This window comes from Melozone crissalis, unplaced genomic scaffold, assembly GCF_028551555.1.
Source record: "Melozone crissalis strain CALT ecotype California unplaced genomic scaffold, PUWL_Pcris_2 ptg000042l_1, whole genome shotgun sequence".
Taxonomy (NCBI): Eukaryota; Metazoa; Chordata; class Aves; order Passeriformes; family Passerellidae; genus Melozone; species Melozone crissalis.
The window spans coordinates 5,417,500-5,433,955 of record NW_026535820.1 but is presented as its reverse complement, the minus strand read 5'-3'; the positions used below and the strand labels follow the sequence as shown (position 1 = coordinate 5,433,955).

Below are 16,456 nucleotides of genomic sequence, written 5' to 3'. Positions count from 1 at the left end.
CGTTTCAGCCAATTTCTAAATAAAGAAACTGGATAAGACAACCTATTGAGCACAAAAGGCTTTTAAATAGATGTGGTTTTAATAAAGTTATTTTATACTTAACTTTTTCTCAGTGTCTCAAAGTTCTCTATTTTTTAAATTCTGCAATACTCATCACAATAATTTTTTGCCTACACTGAAAAGTAACTAGCTCATTTTTAACTGCCCAACTAATTTTTTCCCCATTTAAACAGAAAGCACTCAAAGCAATTATGATTGTGGCACTCCCTCCATCAGAAAAGCAAGAATAATGCCTATTTACTCAGTAGCAGGTACTGAAAATTCTCTTCCAGGTTTAGGAACCTACAATTTGGTAATTGTACATAAATCACCAGTGTACAACTCAGGCACCTCAATGGATAGGTAACTACTTTCATTGCTTACATTCTTAAGCCAGTCATTGTAAACCAGCCAAAGGCCATGATTTTGAAGAACTTGCAGGTACTCATTATAAAAACATTGTATTAACAATTACTTACTTCGTTACCACACTATTTGTCCATTAGTTAACATGAAATACTCAAAATGCCAAGAAAACTGAACATTTCTATTAAAGAAAAGAAGCAAAAGAAACTGTTGAAATGCAAGCAAGCACTGTTGTGTCAGAGAAAGTTTTGCATCAAATGCAAGTGCTGCACAGAAACCAGCAACAAAAGTTCTGCTGTTTCATGGTGCTTGCAAATGTTTTGATGTAGCAGAGTAAAAGCTGCTCCATTGAACCAGTATGTACTGAACTGGTACTCTGAGAAGTCCATGGAAGCACAGCACCTGGATCACAGTGAGACAGACATCAGGCAGTGTAAAGCTGCCCAACCAACAGTCCTGACAGAAGTGCCAGACAAGTGGAACATTGTGAGGTAAAAGCAATAGCTTGGAGAACAAAGAGCAGAACGACACGATATTTCTGATCGCAGTCAGAAATATTGTAATAGGAATTACACCCACATGACCGAATGAAAGAAATAGAAAACACTAAATCCCAAACTAGAGATTAACAAACATCTGAACTGTTAAGTACAGAAACAGTACTGATCATTGCATGATCTTGCTTAGTGAGCTAAGTACTGTACATGTTGAGTACAGTACAGTACTTAGCTCACTAAGCAAGCTGCATAAAAGCAGAAATGATGACTGTGTAATGTCTCTGACTGCAGAGAGGTCCCGAGATAAACAAATAATTTTAAAAATCCCCCACTAATATGAAAAGTACATCTTGTAAGGGCACAGAAGACACCCCTCTATTAGGTCATGCTTTTGTATTTTTTTGTGATCAATCTACACACAAACAGGGAGCTTATCCTAAGTTGTACCTCTCAAAACAAACCTTTAGAACAGTTATTTACATGACTGCTAATTTCTATTAACCCATGCAAATATAAACTCACAGTAGTGTTTCAACACCTAAATTGCTAGTTACATTTGAATTGCTGATGATCCAGTCTTCCACTAGTCTTACAAATTACATCCATCTTTACAAGACTTTAAACCTTATTTCCTTACCTCACAGCAGCCGTAAAATTCTCCCAGAAATCCTATTACATTATGAATAAAGTCTAGGTTAACACCAATATTGCAACAGTAGGACTTTAACTAATGCTTTTTGTATTTTATTTGTCATCATTTGTCCCTGTGCCAGCATCTCTACATTGAGATCATAACCTTCTATATGGTTATTAACACTGAAATACACTAGGGGAAACAAAGACTGCTGAATCAAAGTTTTTAGGTTTTTTTTGTTTGTTTGTTAGTTCACCACAAACAAAAACAGCAGAACTTGTACTGAGAACACTCCTAACTAACTGAGGTAGCTCACTACATTAAACCCTCTCCCCTAGATACAATCTCCTTCAAATACCAGGAAAATCTGAGAGACAAAAGGAGCCTTCAGTTATTTAGAACAAATAACATGGTATTTTTAAAGAGGACATACTGATGTCTCACACATTTTGTAATATTTCATTGCTTTGTTTTGTTTGGGGGAAAGGATGCAGAGAATGCTTTTTCCAAAGTAACTTCAAGAAACAATCTATTTCCAAAACTTGCACCATTCAGAAAATATACAATAAAGACATTCTTTAAAGAAACTCAGGGTATCTAGTTGAGAGGGGGATATTAAGCTACTTTGCTTAACAATGTGAACAGAACAGCCTGCAGGTGTCTTCCTGCTGTGACCTTCTATTATTAATGAACACATTGCTTCAGCAATAAATTCACTGGAGGCCCACAGCCCAGAGATGCACCAGCAACCAAAGGTGTCATTGTATTGGGAAAAAGAACTGGAAAGGAAAGCCAGGAAAGTTAACATGGAACAGACAGATGTGTGTATTATTCTTCCTTCAGGTGATACAACACAATTTGGAAACAGTAACTAAAACCAAAGTTTTTGGAACCTACTGCTCACACGAAAACCCAAGGCCTAGGATAATCATATTTTTCTCCAAAAACACAACTTCTCAGTGCCGAATCACAAGTACTGCAGAGTGCAAAAATAATCATGCAACAGAATCATGCTTCCCATTAGCCAATCTCAACTGTTTCTCAACTTTGACGTGTTAAAGAAACCCCACATGCCAAGGATTACAAAAACAGCATTACTAAGTGATTCAGGCAGAGAAAAATAAAATCTCTACAGTCTATAAAAAGCTGTTTCCTTCTCTTTTGCAGATCAGAATTTAAGCATTCCACTTAATAACATCAATGCATTAAATGTAAGAAATTTAGAGGTTTTTAACTGTAATTTCTCACAAAGTATTATCTTGAAGCTATATGGCAACTTGCCTTTAATCATCAGATATCCCTTTATATACATAGTTTGCCTACTTCCTAATTAATATATGGCCTTTGCCCTGTCTTTCTCCAACCATTCATCCTCTCACAAAGAAGAAAACATAGTATGCCACACAACAAAAAAATTATAAAACTGTTGTGATGCAACACACCTACCATTTTAATTTCAACAAATACTATCTGAAATACTTGGCTTTTGCCTTTTTTCTTTGTCAGATATCATAAATTTAAACTTTGCTGGTTTCAATGAATAATTAAATTTTCAAAAAGTGCAGGTAATTAAGACTACCAAAAATTAAAATTGAGTAAGAAGTCAGCAATTATAGACTGCATGTATTTTACCAGATCTGCAAGGGACTCTAATTAAACACATATTAATTGCCCTAATCTTCTTAGGCAAGTAATAAATTGGAAGAGCTGATTAATGCACTGGATTTAGTTCAGCTTGTTAAATCTGACAACCTGGCAAAGGAAGACTATCTTGAAAAGCTCTTTTAGCTAAGTAATTGGAATTTTACTCTCAGTAATTTGCCATTCCATAATAAGAGCTATTTAGTACATTGACTCTTCATCAGTGTTTTTTTTTTAAATACATACTAGTTATACTGAAACAGTACCATTATGCTGCTCATAAAGATTATGAAAAATTATGAACTTTGACCTTTATTGTCCATCAAAAGACACTTTCACTCTGAACACAAATTAGTGTATTTCCTTGCAGGCAATAAATCCTAATTAATTTCAATTCTAGAAGCTGCTAATAACATTTTAGAAAGTCCATATGGACACATTAAGTCCTCTACACAATTCATAAAGCCAGCAACTAAACCAGTTTTCAATATTAAATTACTCTGATGACTGCTGGAATACAGTGAAATACCAGTATTCAAAGAGCTTCAATCTCTTCTCTCTTTTTTTACCTATTTATGCAAACACTTCTGCATGGACACATAACAAGAGAGTGTAACATTTTTGTAGTATCAGCCATAAAAAAAAAAAAGAGAAATTTGGAAATCTCCAGGTAGATATTTTAAAGGTCTGCTATCTCTCAAGTTTCACTTAAAAATAAGCAGATGCAGGTGAACAAAAGAAAAATCTCCCTTGCTAAAGAAAAAAGCAGCAAGTAAAGAACAGGGAACCAGAAATTTTTATACTTGAAAAATGTTTTGAAGTATTCCATGAAAGCTGAAACAGCTCTTCATATGTCCTAGAAAATATGAAAGCATATAAAGTCTTTCACATGAAGAAGCTTAGAAAGTCATGTGTTCCAAATAAAGTTCAGTCAGAAAACAAATCCTAAACATAAAAATATCTAGCTGCCATCAAATTTTCATTCTGTACTCCTCAGAGCTGACATTCCATACTTCTTCTGTAGCTTCCAGGATCTACATTTAAAATTTGTTACTCTTCTGTTAGAAAAATCTAGTGTTCATATGCCTTGAAAATCAGTCACAGTGAACCTGAAACCTATTGTTTGTTCCTTAAGTGTAGTATCAACTAAGGAGTCAGCCAGATATCAGTTTTGAGCAGCAACATGATTTTCACAGCTTTAACACTTAGAATAAGCAAAACAGCAAAAAGTTGATCAGATAACACCAGAGGATTGATAAGCCACAGAAGGAGACATGAAGGTACTTCAAAGAACTGTCAAACTCAGATGTCCCAAATATTTCCTACTCATTGTTCATGATGCAGTGCAATTTACCACTTACCACTGAGGTCCCCAGGACAGGAGAAATTCTTCACTGTGAGGGTGGTGAGGCATTGGCACAGGCTGCCCAGAGAAGCTGTGGATGGAGCTTGGATGGAGCTCTGAGCAACCTGGATGAGTGGAAGGTGTCCCTGCCCAAGGCAGGAGGTTGGAACTACATGATCTTTAAGGTCCCTTCCAACCCAGACCATTCTATGATTCTATGGTTGGATAAACAGGTGGCACTCAATTTCAGCTCTCATCCTCAGTAGTGTTCATGAAAGAAACAGTATTTTGCCATCATGATAGTTTAATTAAGTGGCATAGCCTTTTTCTATGTTGTTGAAAATGGAAGGGTTAGGGCTGGTGCCTAAGGCTCCCATGTACTACTAAAATTTGCCAACAGTAGAAAACCAATTCCAACCACTTTCCAGTTGATGGCATTGACCATCTAAAGATCTGTTAGACTTGTAAGCTGCACTCAGGCTATGAGAAAAAATTCCATATCTGAACTTCAGGTCTCTAACACAGAAACCTTCAAGGCTTATAAAAAGACACATGATGAGAAAAGCCCTCAAATTTCAGGATCTGCATAACTGAAAGCAAAAGAGAACTGGAATGCTAAAACACCTCCACTTCCTAGCACAGCATCAGTTCAGCACTGCTGAACATAAACTTAAGTTTGAAATATGACAACTATTCAGTTTGTGATTTGCCTGCGCTCCATTTCATTGCTTGAGAAGACACACCACAGCTATATCAGTGGCAGAATACAGTTTGTCATAAATCAGCACTGAACAGGGAAAGCCACTGAATATTATTTAGTTAAGTGAGAAAATGGACAGTGAGAGTTGAAAAATCCTTGGTGAAAAGGAACTATTCAGATGACAGGATGTGCATCATCTGTCAGGAGCTAAAAGCAGTGACTACAACTTCTGGTCCAAAAGATGCTGGGTTCTATCTCACTTGAAAGAAAGAAACAAAAACAGGAAAAGCAGAATTCTGAAGTTCCTATCTTTTTTGTATCATTTATCTGCATTTTTGTACCACATTACAAAAAAATCTGAATCCCAAATTAAATTCTGAAAATAGTAAAAAAATATTTTAGATAGAACAATGAGGTAAATATACAGATTTTGGAAAGTACATGGGAACAGAAGAGCATGAAGTAATTTTGACCAAAGCATCCATTAATGTCTAGTTTCAGTTCAACAGACTACATCATCTTCTGGTAAACTGAAATCAATTAAAAGCTAGAACCTGCATTTTGTAAAGCAAATCAAAGACAGCAGAGACCTTGTTTTCTGCTCTACACACTTTCTAACAAAAAACCCCAAAACCTTATTGTGATAAAAAGGAGTCTACATTTATCTTCTCACCAGTTTTCTTCCATCTTTCCCCATATTTATGCAGGCAGTACAAAAAACTTCAGCATTTCCTGTCAACATGAAAACCTAAAATCCTGACAAGCACATGACAAAGTCTTGTGGTTGAAGATGCTATGTATTTAAATTTTCATGATATCACACTTTCCAAATGTTACAAGCACACAAATCCAATGTATGTTCTTACTGTTGCCAAAGAGCTTTCTAGAAAAAAAAAAAAAAAAGAAACACCTACAAGATTTCCAGTTTTCACTGACTGATCTCTCATTTTCTGCACATATCTGAACTTCGCTCTTTTGGCCCTTGAAACTGAAACCTAGAAAAAAATGTCGTTGAAGAGATTTCCATAAAATTCTTTAATGTTTCCCAAGTAATATTTGCAAGCTACAGAGACTGATAATGAACTGCCATTCCCCTCTCAACTTTAACAGAATGTCTCTGCACTCCAAATAGACACGTAATTCATACTAAAAGTAAGTTCTTTTGGAACACATGCTTCTGTTATTACCTAAATGTTTCAGGTCTTATTGTTATTATTAAAGTAGCAAAGACTCCTGTATATTTCACTTAATTATGCCTGTCCTTAGAAAAGGTGAATATCTTAAGACTTAATTCCATTTTTCCTTAGAAAAGGTGAATATCTTAAGACTTAATTCCATTTTTCTCTCCATATATCATATTAAAACACCTATCATTTCAAAAGTTATAATTATTACATTATTTTTTAAAAATTGACACATCTCTTCCAAATTTTAGTAACTTTGTTCATTTTTCTTCTTAAGACATGTTTTAAATCCTTGTGTTTTGCATAAGTGGTGAATCACAAGATGATACTCAGGCAGAATGCTGAATTCCATGCCAATAGCCTATCATCTTCAGCTTTAGCACAATTATTGAAATACTTAAAGATAAACAGTAGTAATATTTCCTAGATCCCACAGAACTTGAGTAAAAATCATAATTTCTCTTCCTTCAGGTTCACACATCTAGACAAGGAGTGTCAGACAGAGGGAAATACAACAATAATCTGTAATATCCAATAATAATCCCGAATCCTGGGCAGCATCAAAAGCAGTGTGGTCAGCAGGCTGAAGGAGGTGATTCCCCCCTCTACTCTGCTTTCATGAGACCCCACCCAAAATGCTGAGCACAGTTTCAGTATCCTCAATATAAGGACACAAAAATGTTGGAGCAAGTCCAGAGGAGAGCAACAAAGTTGGTAAGAGGACTGGAGCACCTCCCTTACAAAGCCAGGGTGAAGAAGTTGGGGCTGTGGGGGGAAACCTCATTGTAACCTTACAGTTTTTGACAGGGCCTACTGGGAAGCCAGAGAAGGACTCTTCATCAGGAACTGCAGCAATGGGACACGGTGCAATAGGTACAAATTGATAGAGGTTAGATATTAGGGAGACACTATTTACAGTGAGGGTGGTTAGGCACTGGAACAGGCTGCCCAGGGAGGCTGTGGGTGCCCCAACCCTGGCAGTGTTCTAATCCAGGTTGGATAAGGCCTTGAGCAACTTGGTCTAGTGGGTAGGGATTAGATGATCCTTAGGGTCCATTCCAACCCCCTAACATTCTATGATAACAGGACACACCACCAAAACTGGCAGGGCTGTGGGATGAAGGAACTAGCAAAGTCTAGCCTTGTGTTTTTCCTAAAAGAAACTCGTACATCTACAGCACAGAGGTTCAACTAACATATTAAAACACTCAAAACTTTTCTACCTAAATATTTAATAAACAATTCCACTTCTGTTTTACCCTATTTGAAATAATTGTTTTAAACATCATCTGAGGCATCTCAATGCAGCAACATGACTTTTCTCCACCCCCATGGAACAGCTCCTCACATCTCCAAAGTCCAGAGCTCCAACAGAGCACTACCAAACTCTGTGTAAAATAATCACTTTCAGATAGTTTGATGGGAAGTTAATTTCTGCTATGACAGAATAATCTTTGAAGGAGGCTGTTGGGGTTTCTTTTGAATAGTGATTCACCTCAATTAATCACATAAATTTCTGATGATTAAGTGCATCATCTCCAGTGTGCATGTACAGAGATCTTCCAGTACTCAAGACTCAGCAGTTAGAAACCTTGAGAAAATCCAACAATCACAAATTTTAAGAGACACAACCCATCTGACACCTCATACAAAGATATCAGAGACCACCATAAACCTCATTAATTTCTACTCCACCTGCAAGATGTTCTCTCAACACAGAGCTGCAGATACTTACCTCCAGAAATACAATGAAACAAATTCCCTACCCAAGGGTGGGGTTCAAAGAATAAATGTGGCAGATGCCAAGCAATTTCTTTAACTGCACTACTGCAAGGCAACCTTATACAATGATAGGAAGGATTACAAGAGAACCTGAAGGAAAGGGACAAAATTTGTTATCTTGTAACCAGGCAAAGAAAATTTGTTGCTTGGCAAATGACCTGCAAATTAATATTTCACAATATTCAAAATAACATAAAATAAAAATCTTTAATTGCCGCCACATAATTCCAAGAAGGCAATATCAGAAACTTAGTATACAAATTCAGGCCAACTTACACTTTGTACCACAACTATATGTTTACACTGTTTGGATCCAACATTCCATTGTAAACTTACTTACTTTTGTATTACATTCTGTAAGCTGAGCATCATACCCAATTCACTTTTCATCTTTTCTCTGTTGACACGGCACTCAGCCAAATAGCGGAGAGCCTGAAAGAAAGAGGAGCACAGCAGATCAGCAACACATCCAGCACATCACCAGTCCTTCCTGCTAGTGCACATCTGCAAACAGTCACAGAGGCAGGTCTAGTAGGGAGAGAAAGAATTATCACCTACTATGAACATTAAAAAATACTTTATTTTTATAAATACAGAGAAAGCACAGAGTATCTAATCTATGAGAAAGGGCTGAGAGCCTAAGGGACAATTTAACAGCTGTCTACAGCTATGCAAGAAGCCTTTACAAAGATCGTCGAGCCCAACTTTCCTCTACAGCAGCAGACAAAGGGGAACAGCCACAAACTGTAGCTTGGGAAGCTCAAATCAGGTATAATAAAATGCTTTTTTTCCTCTGAAGGTAGCACAACACCGGAACAGACGACCTAGTGGAACTGCAGAATGAACGAGACAAAGCTACAACTGACCTGATTGAGTGCTGGTGACAGTCCCAAATCAAACAGGAAACTGAAGTGAATGACTTCCAGAAGTCCCTTCCAGTAAACAATTATGTGATCTGAGATCTAAAGTAATTTTTATACATAATGTTTCCAGTATAATTTCCATCAATTTTGTGGGCTCTCCCAGTACTAGAAATAGAAATCTCACCACTACCAAGTTCCTACTGTCCACAAAAGGAGGTCTAAAATATGTATAAACTTTTGAAGACTAATTGCAACTCCATAATTCCATACAGGAATAAGAACACCAGCAGCAGCAAGCTTCTTAGCTTACTGTGACCTAAACTGGGAAATTCCACTTATTTGTTGCTCAAGGTTTTGTTTACTGGACTTTCAAGGTAGGCTCTTTGCACAGTTTTACACTGTTGACCTCAGTTGGTAACTACATATTCACATGATCCTCCTAACATAACACTCTTCCAATTACAATGTCAGTCCTTCTTTTCATGAGACATCTCTCTATTGCTTGTGCTGAGAAAGTTTTCTTAGAAGGAAACTCCAAAGGTGTTTTACTGATGTAGGTACAAGAACTGCACTTGAAAAATCCTGCAATACACAAATACAGTGATTTATAAAATGGGGTTTGTGACACAAGGTTTAGAAGCACACCAACTCTTTATATATAGCCATGTAGTAGCTACACTGCACAGTAACAGCTTTAAAAATAACATGCTCCTTAATCCCCTCAGAAATAGAGGACTTATCAAAAGGGCTTGCTTTTTCCAAGTCATCCTCTGCACATATCAGGTAAAATTCTCAAGATTGTTTTATTGCCTTTCAAGAAACTCTGGCTGCTGTCTGGCACGGTAAGAACCTGAGATGTGATTTTTGTTATTTCCTGATGAGGACCAGTATCAATAGTTGCAGCTTATAAATGTTGTATATACATTTATTATTGTACTTTTCAACTATGGGGAAATACCTAAATGATATCTCTCAAGTAACTTGCATGCTATGAAACATATCCTTGCCAGTGTAACAAGTTTCTTATTTTTATTCTAGCAATTTAATAAGGGTGCAACTCAGCTGGACAAAGAACAACCTATTCTCTGAACTGCTAACTTTTTGAGTCACAGCTCAAATAAATCATGAGTCCAACTTAATTGACCCAACTTTTCAACACTAGGAAGTTCCCATCCCTCCTGCCTTCCACAGGAGATACAAAGGTATCCCTTCAAAGAAGTGAGATCATTTACACTTATTAAATCCAGTATACTGAAAGCATAGGGGAAGTTATTGGTATGAACTTTGGCTCAGCTTCTGTTCAGCTAAACACTCACCTGGGTTAGCTGTAAGGCTCACATAGGTGAGTTCATCAAGTAAGTTCAACATAATGAACAGGACTACCTGCATAGTTTAACATAAAATACACTGCTGCCAGTCTTGATAAAAAGGCATCTTTGATGGTTTTGATGTGAAATTTTAAATAGTTCCTTAACTTCAGGGTCCTATTTCAAAAAACTTTAGTCCAAATTTCAGAGGGGAAAAAATAGTATTACCTGTGTTACTTCTGATTTTTTAAATTTATATCATTTAAAAATTCTAACATTTGAAGTATATCATAAAGAATTTCTGAAATCAAGACTAGAGAAAACCAGAAATAGAAATATACTGAACATACATATCAATTCTTCATACAAAAAAAATCACCCTCCCTGAAAAGTTCTACAACACATCAAAAAAGTTATATATGGAACTATTATGATTCATACAGATTACAGATTATTAGAATTTCAAGTATAGGAATTTCTGAGCAGTACAAGAAGAAATTTAAACTCAGTACTGCACATCCTTTTATTAGGTACACATTTAATGGAAGAGCATTACTTTTAACTATTCCCATTCAAATGGAAGCACTTTTTGACCAACAGGATGACTAAAAAAACAAAAAGACTTTTCAGAATGGAAAAATATAAAACATGAAGGCTAAAAAGTTGTCAGCAAAGACATTTAAACCTTCAGAAACTAAGCAGTTCAAGAAGTCATTAACACAAGGAGTCTGAGTAGCAGACCAGAACTTGTATCCACAGTAAACTGATCCATTTCTCATGGCAGCCACATCCTGGTCTCTAAATCCTGATTGTCAATCCACTCTAACTGGGGGTTATCATCCATGGGATAACCCATCTGCCTCCCATCCTCACCCAAGGAGATTTCCCTTCAACACAACTTGAGTACTGTCAGGGGCTCTGGAACCACACTGCAAACTGGGTTAGTGCTCATCACTCTTGACAAAACCAGTTCTTTTATGCAGAACTAGTTTTTGTAACATGATCAAGAGACTGATTTGCAAATCCCAAGCAGGCAGCGAGAATACACAGCCCAACACAACAAAGGAAGGAAAAAGACAGTGGGACAGTTCTTCCAAACAAGAACTCCTTTTAAGATCACAGCCTAAGGAAACTACACTGGGAAGAAAATCAATGCAACACGTTTCCAAGAACAGTAAACTCAAATCTACGTTCTCCTACCGAAGAAAACTAGTCTGCCAAATGCTATGGCAAGGCTAACCTAAAAAACAATTAGCAGGACACAAGTTTCCTTATGGGACCCCCCTCCCCAAACACAAAAGAAATCAGTCACTAAAGTAATTTCAAGAAGTCCACTAATATCCACTATGAAAGCAACACAAATGAAAACCAAAGAATTATGGTACAGATAGGTCCCAGTGATACAAAGAATAATGTACACCTGCCATGTACACAGGTAAAAGCCAGAGCTCTTTGCTCTTTCATATTCTTTACAATTAAATAATGATATAATTGAAAAAAAAAGGAGCACCACATAAACTTCAGTAACTTAAAATCTTAGAATTCCAATCCAACTCTTAAAATTATTAAATTCTGACTTTTGTTTCTCCCATTTCTAAGCAAGAAATACATTTTTAAGCTAATATTACAATTCAGGGTAAGAAATCAGGACTTCAGCATTTATGATTTAGAATTTGAAGAAACAGGCAAAAGCTGGAACAAACTGTATTAGATACTGATAGGTTTTGGGTTGGTTTGTTTGTTTTTAATACCATGAGGCTGTTCAAATGCTGGAAGAGTGTACCAGAGAAGTTATGGAATTTTCATTCTTCAAGGTGTTGAAGATCAAGTGAACACAACCATGAGTTGTGATCTGAGTGCACCTAATTTGGGCATGGGATTGGACTACTTTGCCTTGGCAGGTTGTTTCTAACCTAAGTTACCCTATGACTGGATTTTGATTTTTATAAAGGGAGTATCAAGTCACTGTCCATATTTACCAAACTCTATGGCTTCATCTTAAAAAAGAGATTTAAGGGTCCTTACCTCCCTCCACACAAAAAGTGAAATAGCTGTATTAGGAAAAAATGCAAAGTAAATTATTATCTTTAAAAAAAAATCCCTGGAACAACGTGTCATTTTTGAAATACATGCTTAAAAAAAAAAAACACCACACGTAATGAGTATCAACATAATATAAAACCAGGCACTAATTTTCACATTTTCACTTGTTTAAACAGTTTCATTTGTAAATTGCTTGTTTAAACAACTTACTGAACGAAGTTTAAAAATTCCCGACCAACATGGAAATTTATCTGCAGAATACTTACTAGTAAAGCTGAATGAACAACCTGAGGGTTGGGATGGTCCAAAAAGAGAATGAGACCTGGCAGGCATCCTTGATCCTGAACAATGGCCCGTCTGTTCAACGGATCAGCTGCTAGATCTCGGAGCTGGTTAACCACAGACAGTGCATCAGGCTCCTCACTCATAGCAGAATTCATCTTTTCTGCACCATTCATACAAAATACCTGCTGGAAAAAAAAATTATTACTACTACCACAACATTTATCATCAATTAAAACAGAGACAAAAAAAGCACAAAGGCAATGATTTGCTCTAAAGAAAAAGGTAAAAAAAACCAAGGACTAGAATTCATGGAAGGTGGATGGAATTGATAAGGATATGGGTCCTGAAATTTATAAACTGGAAATCTACACTTCCTATGCAGAGAACAGATATATTTGGATAACAAGGTATTTATTTGTTTCCTGTATGTCATTTCAGACTAGTCAATCTTTATGGGAGTATTATGTGTTAGTTTTTTTCTCCTTACATTAGTGAAAAATGTTTTCAATAAATCCAGTCTTCTCACAAGCCACCCTAGAAGTCCATAAACATACTTCTGTGCAAGGGTGCAGAACCAAAGTATTTTCAGAGCAGCTTCGGCAATCAAAGAATTTTACAAAAAATGAACCACAAAAGTCACCAAAATATTAACAGTGCATCAAGAAGAGTGAACATTAAGCTTTATTCTTCATCCACATATCAAATAACTAATGCAATGCCATACATTCAAAGGCAGAAAGGGCTTTGGAGGCTGGGTTTGAGCTGTTTTTTCCCCTTTTCACAAGAATCCCTCGATAAAAAGAGAGCAAGCAGGTCACGCCTTGCTGCAGTCGAAGTCCAAACCACCAGATCAATTTCAAAGGAGACACGTGTTAGTGAGTATCAGATTGCAAAGTTGTTTAATAATAACTACTTCACAGGCAACAAAAGCATAAGTTTGCTCAAAGAAAATGCTAAAATCTTGGTGCAAAAAAAAGTTTCTTTGTGCCTCAGAAACTCCTAAATGCTAACTGTAGTCCTGGTTATTGCCAGTACCACCTCAGCCAAGTAACTTAAGGCACAAAAGTGGGAGTGAATGCATATTGTTAATTTGTTAAATCACTCACTGTCCCCCAAAACAAAGAACAAATACAATTTTTAAGCCATCACATTCTTTTAACATCATTTGCCAACATTAAATAGTTTTTCTTCACTGAAGGTTGGCCTCTGAGGAACATAAATTTATCACACTCATCAAAAACAATGCACCTAAACATGCATTTAGATTATGATCATTTCTGAAATTTTCACAGGGAAAAATGCTGCTAACCTCTAAGTCAATGTTTCTCACTTCAGGAGAGTGCTAGAGTGAAAAGTACAGGCCAATGATTAGTCTCCAGACTATTTCTCTGGACTACCAGAAATCAAAAAGATATCAACTGGGAGATACAGTAGCTCAACCAATAAAAGTTTGTGTTTCCAAAGGAAAAAACTCTAATATAAAAAAACAAAACAAAAACTCAGCAAACAAAACCACCAAACAAAGCCAAAGCAGCTCTGTTTAGTATTATTAACTGTTTTCCATAGTACACAAAGGAACTTATTATTCAAGACTTAGAAATCAAGTCAGGAGCAGAGCTGATGCTAATCAAAGTCTCTGACTTCCAAGTCTGTGTCCCAAGCACCATATCATTCCTATTCCTGATCACCTTTTGCCTTTTTCCTTCTAACCCTCTGAAAAACCCACCCACAAAACCAAGTTTTACCCCCACCTATTCCATTAGGCTACACTCATCTGAAGGGAGCTACAAGAAAGATGGAGAGGGACATTTTACAAAGGCATACAGTGATGGGACAAGGGGTAATGTCTTTAACCTGAAGGGGGGCAGGTTGGGATTAAACACTGGAATAAATTGCTGTAAGGGTGGTGATGCATTGGAACAGGCTGCCCAGAGAAGTTGTGGATGTCTCATCCCTAGAAGTGCTCAAGGCCAGCTTGGATGGAGCTCTGAGCAAGCTGCTTGAGTGGAAGGTGCCCCTGCCCAGGGTAGGGGGTTACAACCAGATGCTCTTCCAGGGCTCTTCCAACCCAAACTATTACGTGATTCTCTTATTCTCAGACCCTTCTCGATCTCTCCTAAGCCCCAACTCCGGAGACAACTCTGAAATCCTCACCCGTCTGAATGACCTGCAACAATCAATTCCACTACAACTCACGCCGTCGCCCACTTCCCGGAGTTTTTTAATTAAAATAAATAGGCGGTCTTAAAAGTTATAATAAGGTATCTATAATTCAGGAGCCTGGCAGAGCAGCGAGCCAGATGCCTGCTCCTGTCTCCTCTCATAGCTCTGAGACCAAAGCCTGACCCAGGCACCACAGCCCCGTCTGTCTGTCTGTCTGTCGCTCTCCCCCCGCTTTGTGCTCCCGCCGGGGCGGCCCTGGCCAGGAACCCGCACAGCTCCGCCGCCAGCCCTCCGCAGGCGCCCGAGGCCTCAGCCCGCCGGGAACCAGGCCCCGGGACTCCGCTCGCAGGCCCCGCGGTCGGCGGAGCCCCAGCCCCGCAGGCACCGGGCAGCAGGAGCTCCGGGATGGATCCGGCAGCAGATCCGGGGGATCTCGGCCGCACACGCCGCCCCCTCACGGCCCTTCCCGGCGCGGCCTGTCCCCCTCCCCGGCAGGGCCGTACCGTCGCAGAAGCCGTCCCCGGGCGGACTCGCAGCTCAGCTCCGCGCCCCCATGTCCCGCGGGGCGGGGCGGCCTGCGGAGCACGGGAAGAGGCTCGGGAGGAACCGCGGGCTGAGCACCGGAACGAGAGCGGCTGCACCACCCACCGAAGCCCGCTCTGACCCCGCACCGCGCCACACTGCGCGGCGCGATTGGCGCCTACCGAGGGCGGGCCCCCGCCAATCGAGGAGCTCTTTGTTCCTGGGAGGGGCGCGGGGCAGGCCGGGAGGTGTAGTCCGAGGCTTTGTCCATTTGGTTAGATTTTTTTTTTTTGCAGGCCATTGTTTTTGGATTTTTTTGTGAAACACGCTCCTCGCGCACTTTCATTTGTTTTGGATTTATTCTTTTTTTTTCTCCAAAGACGGTTACCACGAGAAGTTGGATTTACTGCTCAAATAAAGTGTACCGTGTATTGTAAAACAATGTAGTGTGAACCACACCTGATGCCGTAGGGACAGAGTATGCCCATCTCCTGCTTCGAAACCCGAAATGGGTGTTCCCCATACCACGAGATACCGAAATTAGATTTAGTTTCATATCGAATCAAGGCATGGTTAAGGCTGAAAAAACCTCTAAAAGCACCAGGTGCTGCATATTGATCCTTTACGATGGTTTGGGTCCACATAAAGGCAAAGGTTTTCTGTTTCCTCGTTCCTCCACATGACCCTCACAACTTATTTTAAAGTGCTTGAGGTAAAGTTCTCAGTAGTTTCTAAAGCTGAAACCACCTGCTAAGTAATGCTTAAATCAATTCAGCCCGAAGAAACTCTGAGCTCCCCTTTATCACGCCTCTGCCCCACAGCGACCCCGCCGTCCCGCTTGGTTCCACAGGGGTCCCGGCCCTCCTTTCCACAAAGTTTTATGGGACACAGCCAGCCCAGGAGCCACCGGCGGTGCCGCAGCCGACAGCCGCACCTCAGGGAGCCCCAGGCTGCCTGCAGCCGCGGCCGGGGCTGTGGAGGAGCCACAGCAGCCTCGCAGGCACCACACGAGGCGGACACGGTAGCGCTGCCCCGGCGGTGACAGGGCAGGGCCGCTGCCCTTCCCCACCGCCTCAGAATGAGGG

At 39.1% G+C, this 16,456-nt stretch overlaps 1 protein-coding gene across 2 annotated transcripts in view; it reads right to left on the bottom strand.

Moving 5' to 3' along the window:
• Nucleotides 1-15,517, bottom strand: part of ARMC1 (armadillo repeat containing 1) — a 33,982-nt gene extending 18,465 nt beyond the window's left edge. Inside the window, exons 1-3 of one of the 2 annotated variants that reach the window (XM_054285290.1) lie at nt 15,353-15,517; nt 12,668-12,871; nt 8,529-8,620 (exon numbers count right to left, since the gene is read on the bottom strand). In XM_054285290.1, the coding sequence (XP_054141265.1) occupies nt 8,529-8,620; nt 12,668-12,859 (284 nt within the window). In that variant the 5' untranslated portion in view covers nt 12,860-12,871; nt 15,353-15,517. The remainder of the gene's footprint in view (nt 1-8,528; nt 8,621-12,667; nt 12,872-15,352) is intronic. The other variant, XM_054285289.1, reaches the window with a different exon arrangement.
• Between the last annotated feature and the right edge of the window lie 939 nt (nt 15,518-16,456).